Here is a 7823-nt window from a genome sequence, read left to right on the forward strand (position 1 = left end):
ACTTTTTAAATATGAATGTCAAGAGAGTATCTTATTATATTTTTTTTTAAATTATAAGCTTGTAAACAGTGATGGACGCAAATTGAAAAAAATGCACCTTTATTCCTAAATAAAATATTGGCGCCATAAATTGTGATAGGGACATAATTTAAATGGTGTAATAACCGAGACACATTGGCAAATAAAATACATGAGTTTTAATTACGGTAGCATGTATTAATTTTAAACTATAGTGGCCAAAATCTGAGAAATAATGATTTTTTTCCATTTCTTTCTTAATCTTCCTGTTAAATGGATTTAGAAAAAAATAATTCTTAGCAAAATGTACCACACAAAGAAAGCCTAATTAGTGTCGGAAAAAACAAGATATAGATCAATTAATTGTGATAAGTAGCAATAAAGTTATTGGCGAATAAATGGGAGGGGAACGTTGCTCGGATGCATGCGGTTTTCAACGCTGTAGGCTGAAGTGGTTAAATTGCATTTTTTTCCATTGTAAACATTTCCAGCAAACAGAAGTAGAACAACAAGTGTTTAGCAATGAAAAATTACAGCGTAATATTTTTAATGAAAAATAAATACTATTTGGTTCAAACAATATGCCATAATTTTACAGTGTTTCTGCTATAAATTTTACTTTTACATTAAATGAGTTTTACAACAACTTTAACCATTTCACCGACACCATCATAAATCTCGTGCAGAGGACTATTGGACATGAAGGCGCAGGTGGTAACCAGTTTATTTTTTGTGTCGACGTGGGCTTCATTGACCTGTTTGTTGACATGGGTACAGCCAAGTTGTTTAATAGCTCCAGCAGTTCCAGCATATGGCCACCTGTGGAAACAACATTAGATGAGGTTAGAATAGCACAAATGTCATGCATAGTTTTTCATTTGGTCCTCACAGATGCATTTACACAGTTATTGCAGTTCCTTATAATCCGTAGCAGCTAGAGGCATTATTTGCATGACAATGAAATGTTTATACAGCTCCCTACTTCTGTTGTACAGTAAAGGTGCACACACGTGTCATTGATGTCGCCCATTGGGGGTCGGTACCCGATCCCATTAGGCGACATCACTGGGCTGGCCAGTACAAATGCCTGTTAGCTGTGTAGCTGACGATGTGTACTGTAGCTATGCGGGAGGGCGGAGGGATGACAGAGTGGCACACATGTGACATCACGCAGTGTGAGCAGGGGAGTGGCGTCTTCAAAAAAAGTTTTCTGTGGACGGGGTGAGTAGATCCGCCAGGCGGATCCCTTGGGGGTTGGGGATTGTTAGTTGAGGCAGTCGTTATTGTCAGCCTCAGCCAACTTTAGACAAGCTTTTGTACAACAAAAAAAAAACAACCCTTCGCATGCAAATGTTCAAACGAATGCATTCACAGATTCACTCATCCAGGCACCACTGTTATCCCTACAGCTAAGTTAAAAGCCGGGGTCTTAGTTCACAGAAGAATGCATTCTCTTGCTTAGTCACCTACACTGCACAGAAGTACCCAGGTAATCGTAGGTGTCCTAACTTTGGCCCTGTAACATGCATAGTGCACACATGCAAACATTCATTGCATCAAACCTATCTAGGGATTAGGAGCACACATCCTGACGTCCTCTCCTGGGACAGATAGCGCATCATACAAATCGCACAAGGGAGCTAACGTAATGTATCCATGCGCACCATGCACATACACCAGCATAAGCTGTGTGCATGCTGACAAACACATACAGGGGAAGGAGGGAGTGCACTGAATTAGACCCTAGCCACAGGGGTCAGTAACAAGAAAAAATACATATATCCAGGCACATCGCCTCTAGTTAGGAGATTTAAATAAGTTATTAAGGAAAGGGAGGTGCTGAAGGGGGTGTGGCCAGAAAAATATAAAAAAACAATGAACCCTTCGCACACTCGCATGCAAATGTTCAAACAAATGCATTCACAGATCTAGGCACCACTGTTATCCCTACAGCTAAGTTAAAAGCCGGTATCTTAGTTCACAGAAGAATGCATTCTCTTTCTTAGTCACCTACACTGCACAGAAGTACCCAGGTAATCGTAGGTGTCCTAACTCTGGTCCTGTAACATGCATAGTGCAGACTTGCAAACATCCATTGTATCAAACCTATCTAGGGATTAGGAGCACACATCCTGACGTCCTCTCCTGGGACACATAGCACATCATACCAATCGCACAAGAGAGCTAACGGAATACAAGCCTTAAGAGGATTGTATAATAAAGCTATCAGATTTTTGCACTTTGCACTCTATTGTTGCTTCTTGTTTTCAGTATATTAAAGCTCTACTCACTTTTAACCTTCCTGGCGGTAAGCCCGAACTGAGTTCGGGCTATGCCGCCGGAAGGCACCGCTCAGGCCCCGCTGGGCCGATTTGCATAATTTTTTTTTTGCTGCACGCAGCTAGCACTTTGCTAGCTGCGTGCAGTGCCCGATCGCCGCCGCTACCCGCCGATCCGCCGCAATTCCTCTCGCCGCGGCCGCCCCCCCCCCCCAGACCCCGTGCGCTGCCTGGCCAATCAGTGCCAGGCAGCGCTATGGGGCAGATCGGAGTCCCCTCTGACGTCACGACGTCGATGACGTCGGTGACGTCATCCTGCCCGTCGCCATGGCGACGGGGGAAGCCCTCCAGGAGATCCCGTTCTTTGAACGGGATCTCCGGATCTCCGATCGCCGGCGGCGATCGGAGGGGCTGGGGGGATGCCGCTGAGCAGCGGCTATCATGTAGCGAGACTTTGTCTCGCTACATGAAAAAAAAAAAAAAAAATTTAAAAAAAAAGATTTGCTGCCCCCTGGCGATTTTTTTGCAAACCGCCAGGAGGGTTAAAGCACACCTAAAGCTTATTTAATTTATAGAATTGTACAATCTAGTTTACAGACAGTTGGTTTTGTGAGAATGTAAATCACTCATTCATTAACATACTTTTCACACTCTGTATCACAGCCAACGGTGACTTCACAACCAGGAATGAGTTTCGCGGCCAGGACTGGTGATATGCAGCATAAGCCAATTGGCTTCTTGGCAGCATGGAAGGCTTTGATAGTGTCCTCAACAGCTTTTAAAACCGAGCAGTCCTTTCCTTGCACAGCCCAAGTAGACAGGTTTTTAGCCACTCCAAAACCACCTGAAAAGGAAAATAATAATATTCAGTTTTTTCAATGTTAAAAATCTCTGCTATAGAACATTCAATTACTGGCACCATCAACAGCTCTGCTATAGCTAAGCGTCTGCTCAAATGAACAGCGGTGCAACAAATATGCTCATTTACTCATTCCTATACTTTGGTGTATGTCCTGTATGGCTAATAGTTCCATATGTTCTTCACTGATTCAAGACCTCCAGTGTAAAATACAGAACCTGTCATATCAGGCTCTGTCTTAATGATGAAGGATTGGGGAGGAGGTGGGTTCTCAGGGTTAATTAATTAACTGATCGGCTGTAATTCTTACACAGGTGACGCTCTGCCCCCCTCCTGCGCACTGCAGTTGCGGGCATGTTTGGAAACCTCCATCTCCGTGACCCACCCCCAGCTGAGGAGCCACCAATTAGGCCACGGCTGCTGAGCATGGGGCAGGCCGCAGCAATACAAATGGGGGTGGGGGGTGGGAGCCCAGAGCCTCGGCCACGGCTGGATTTGCAATTTAGAGGCCTGTAGGCACAGGTGTTCTGGTGCCCTAAACTCCACCCCTGAACACAGGCCACACCCCCAAGTAAAGTATTCTGAACTCTAATCCCTGCCTTATGTCACTAACTGTCCTTAGAATCTTGCACTCTATTCACATTCTCAGATCATCCTTAGTGACATGAGACAAAGACCTAAGGTCAGTGATATGAGGCAGGGATTAGACTATAAGCTCTTGATTCCACTGATCTGAGGAGGGGGCCATCTCTCCCACATAAGGTGCCTGTAGGCACGTGCCTACTGTGCCTTATGGAAAATCTGGCCCTGGCCTCAGTAAAAGTTTAAAAAAACAACTGCATTTCCATGGGCTGCTTTTAATGGAATTAAAGTTAACCAGGTAAGTAATTAACCATGCAGCCCTTCCCAATCCTGCATCATTAAGACAAAAGCTGACATGACAGACTTTCTTTTATACTGGAGGTACTCCTTAAAGGACAACTGAAGCGAGAGGTATATGGAGGCTGCCATATTTATTTCCTTTAAAGTTTTAAGCAATACCAGTTGCCTGTCTATCCTGCTGATCCTCTACCTACAACACTTTTAGCTATAGACCCTGACCAACAGTGGCGTAGCTAAGGAGCTGTGGGCCCCTATGCAAGTTTTACAATGGAGCCCCCCAAGCACTCTATACATAACAATTGATACGGCGCATCAAAATCTGCCAATAACAACCACAGTGTTAGAGGTGCAAGAAGGGGATGGGGAACAGTTTGTTAATGATTACCACTATTCAAAGTATCTCTAGAAGATATTATTATGAGCATAGGACCAATAAAGAGCTAATACTGTAGTTGTGGGAGGGCCCTTTGGGGCCCCTCTGGCCCAAGGGCCCCGATGCGGTCGCTACCTCTGCACCCCCTATTGCTACGCCCCTGCTGACCAAGCATGTAGCAGATCAGGTGTTTCTGACATTTTTGTCAGATCTGACACGATTAGCTGCATGCTTGTTTCTGGTATTATTCGGACACTACAGAAGGCTAATAGACCAGCAAGGCTGCCAGGCAGCTGGTATTGTTTAAAGGGAAATAAATACTGTATAGTAGCTACCATATTCTTTCCACTTCAGTTGTCCTTTAACCTTTATCCTCCCAGAGAATAGCAGTGCTATAAAGCCTTTAAAACAAAAATTGTGAAGGGAGCATTTAGATAGGCAAGGGCTCTCTCTAAGGGCTGGTTCACACGGGCGTCTGCTGAGCTTTTGCTTGGCATTGCACTCAAACGCCAGCGTTTAAACGCCAGCGTTTAAAAGCTAGCTTTTGAAAGCTTTTGAAAAGTGTTCAAGGCTAGCAGTTCTGGTCTCTGCTATTGTTTCCTCGTGTTTACTGCCTCTGAAAGCAGCATGTTGCTTTTGAGACTAGACGCAACGCTGGGATCTACTGCCAGGCTTTCATGAAAGCCTGCAAAAGCCAGCTCTAAACGCTCCCATTCACTTGCATGGGATGGCAGTAGATCCCAAAAAACGCTGCGTCTGAAACGCTGCGTTAAACGCCACAAAAACGCCCGTCTGAACCAGCCCTAAGATGTTATAAATGTAAAAGGTTTTATTGCATAGAGTGCATGTGGCAGTATTGTGTCTCTAGCCCTAGCTGTAACTAGGGAGTGTGCTAATGACACCATTTTTCAGAGAACAAGGACATTGAAAGGTACCCATGCCAACAAGCTTGAGAAGGGACAGTCCTATTTTTTATTGAACTTCACCAAAACACAGATTCTGTTACATGGGATTCCATATTTTTATATAATTATATTGCTTTACAATCAAGATGAACATTGCTGATGTTTAATAACAAATGTTCATTTTTATTGTACCTGGTATGATGAGCGCATCATATCCTCTGACTTTTAGATCATTAAGGTCCCTGATGTTTCCTCTTGCAATGCGAGCACTCTCTGCAAGAACATTGCGTTTCTCCTCAGTGGGTTGTCCTTTTGTGTGGTCCACCACATGCATCTGGTCTACATTGGGGGCAAAGATGTCATACTGCAGATAGAAAAGAAAGATATTTGTTATATGACTGTTGCCTGAACCATGCTGTGTAGAATGCACCACAGAAATGACAAAAAGATCAAAGTATCAAGGAAAAATGAAAAGTGAATAATAAAATGCATTCCAAATGTACCATAGGCAGCAAAACAGCGCCCACATTTTAGGGCACAGTAGAATTACATGTTTAGCCTGGCTGTCTGGTCAACTGCAAGATTAGGATTACCAGAACAGCTCTGAGCAAAGCTGGATCATTGATTAATAAATGAAAATTTATCTCAAAACATACATTTAAATAATAATAAAGAGCTTCATTTTCGAGAGTTTATGAGGAAAGATCAATCGATTAAATTCTTATGTGAGAATGAATTACTGCTTATCCAAAGGCGGTAAAGCAAATCTGCTATCTAGGTGGTTGGGATGGGACATAAAGTCTGCCTGATACTGCTATCAAGGGGGGAAAGGTGAAGATTGCCTAATACTGCATTCTGGGGTCTGGGGAGAATTACATACACATTTTTCACAATTGATTAGTGCCCCCATTTAAAATTTGAACACTACCCACCCCCTTGAGGATCCTCTGCACAGCCCTGCGCAACATCACCTATTAACCTTTTCCAGACCGATGCAGTTGAAATCTAAGTCCTGTAAGTAGCAGTGCGGATCCAACAGGACGTAGATTTCAACAATCCTCGCCGCGCAGTCACGCCGCCTCCACCGATCGCGCCATTCTCTCCCCGCCGCAATACACTCGCCCTGCCATTTCTGAGACGGCAGAGTTCTGTGAGCCGGTCAGGAGCCGTTTTTATTGGCTCCTGACCCTGTCATCACTCTAAGCCAATCCCATTGGCTTACAATGATTGACAGGGTCAGGAGTGCTCTGCCATCATAGAGACGGCAGAGAGAGAAACCTGTGGCGATGGGCGAGCGGTGTGACCGGCGAGAGCAGCGGGACTGCATTGAGATTGGTCGGTAAGCGCCGTTTGGGGCCGCTTTGCCAGCAGTCTCTGGTCCTTAAGGGGGCAGAGACTGCTGGTACAGAACAAGTTGAAGCGGACCCAAACCAAACATTTTTTTAATTCAAAATATTTAGTTGCACCACTCTGACACATACAAAGATAAATAAACACTCCTTCAAGCCTATGTGCATTTCAGTGCATGCTTGTCACCCTTCTCTTTTCATAACTAGGGATATACAGGTGGCAGCCATTAGCAATTCCTCCTTTGCTGGACACCATTTACTTCATCAGTTTTCCGGATTCTGTCCCGGCAATATGAAAGGAGGGGAGGGGTTCCTCCAATAAATGTAAAATATGTTATATTTGTATAGTTGTCATCATGCAGCTGAAAAAAGGCTGCTATTTATTATTATAATTTAGAAAATAGATTTTATTTCTGAAATCTTGTATTTTTCATTTGGGTCCACTTTAAACAACTTGACAACAATAGCAATAATGCAAAACATTTAAATAATTCATTCATTTGAAAAGATATCACATAATTTCCATTTTTCTGATAATAAACATATCTAATTCTCTTATCTTACCTGAATTCCTGCCCTGCTTAGATGCACCAGCACAGCAGATGACTCGTGGATCTCACTGCCGTCATACACTCCACAGCCAGAAAGGATCACTGCTACTTTCTTGGTCATGCTGAACACAAGTGAGGAGGAAGAAAATCACAATGTGAAATGTTTCTGTTACAGAGGAAAAGGTCTCTCTGAACCTGCTGAAAGGTGAGACAGGTGACTGCTGAGTGGAAGGGAAGACACCTGGCCTTTTATGCAGAGACAAAGGGCGTGTGTTTGGTGTGTCAGAGCAGTGGCAGAGTCTGTAGACAAGGAAGTGTAAGCTGCACTTCCACTATAATTATTTAACTAGTTATAGACCTGGGACTTTCCCATGCAGACTAGTCATCTTAAGGAAGAACAGGTTTCACCTACCAGTTTGTTTAGTCATTAGGAAATGAAGTAGCTGCAGTAATGAAAAAAAACTTTACCTGGAGGTATTTTGATTGCTAATAATAAAACTATAATTTATGTAAAGGACAAGCAGATAACAATAGGAATAACAAAATATGTGAGTCATTATCATCATACCCAGGCCCAGATTTACCTCATACGAGCCTATAGGCACAA

At 43.5% G+C, this 7823-nt stretch overlaps 1 protein-coding gene across 1 annotated transcript; it reads right to left on the reverse strand.

Moving 5' to 3' along the window:
* Positions 1-533: 533 nt before the first annotated feature.
* LOC137528363 (ES1 protein homolog, mitochondrial-like) lies at positions 534-7473 on the reverse strand. The gene is made up of 4 exons (XM_068249654.1): positions 7230-7473; positions 5509-5680; positions 2940-3141; positions 534-837 (listed from the first exon to the last, which is right to left on the reverse strand). Exons 1-4 carry the CDS (start codon positions 7335-7337, stop codon positions 645-647), a joined length of 675 nt encoding a protein of 224 aa, XP_068105755.1. The 5' UTR covers positions 7338-7473; the 3' UTR covers positions 534-644.
* Between the last annotated feature and the right edge of the window lie 350 nt (positions 7474-7823).

The sequence above is a fragment of the Hyperolius riggenbachi genome, chromosome 8 (genome assembly GCF_040937935.1).
Source record: "Hyperolius riggenbachi isolate aHypRig1 chromosome 8, aHypRig1.pri, whole genome shotgun sequence".
NCBI lineage: Eukaryota > Metazoa > Chordata > Amphibia > Anura > Hyperoliidae > Hyperolius > Hyperolius riggenbachi.

What these genes read in the sequence shown, in the direction of transcription:
- LOC137528363 (XM_068249654.1), bottom strand. Translation starts at nt 7,337, where the DNA reads ATGACCAAGAAAGTAGCAGTGATCCTTTCTGGCTGTGGAGTGTATGAC. An exon ending in TGATGCGCTCATCATACCAG is followed by an intron (nt 3,142 to 5,508) that starts GTACAATAAAAA and finishes TTTCCTTTTCAG; the next exon opens with GTGGTTTTGGAGTGGCTAAA. An exon ending in TGTGATACAGAGTGTGAAAA is followed by an intron (nt 838 to 2,939) that starts GTATGTTAATGA and finishes TTGTTTCCACAG; the next exon opens with GTGGCCATATGCTGGAACTG.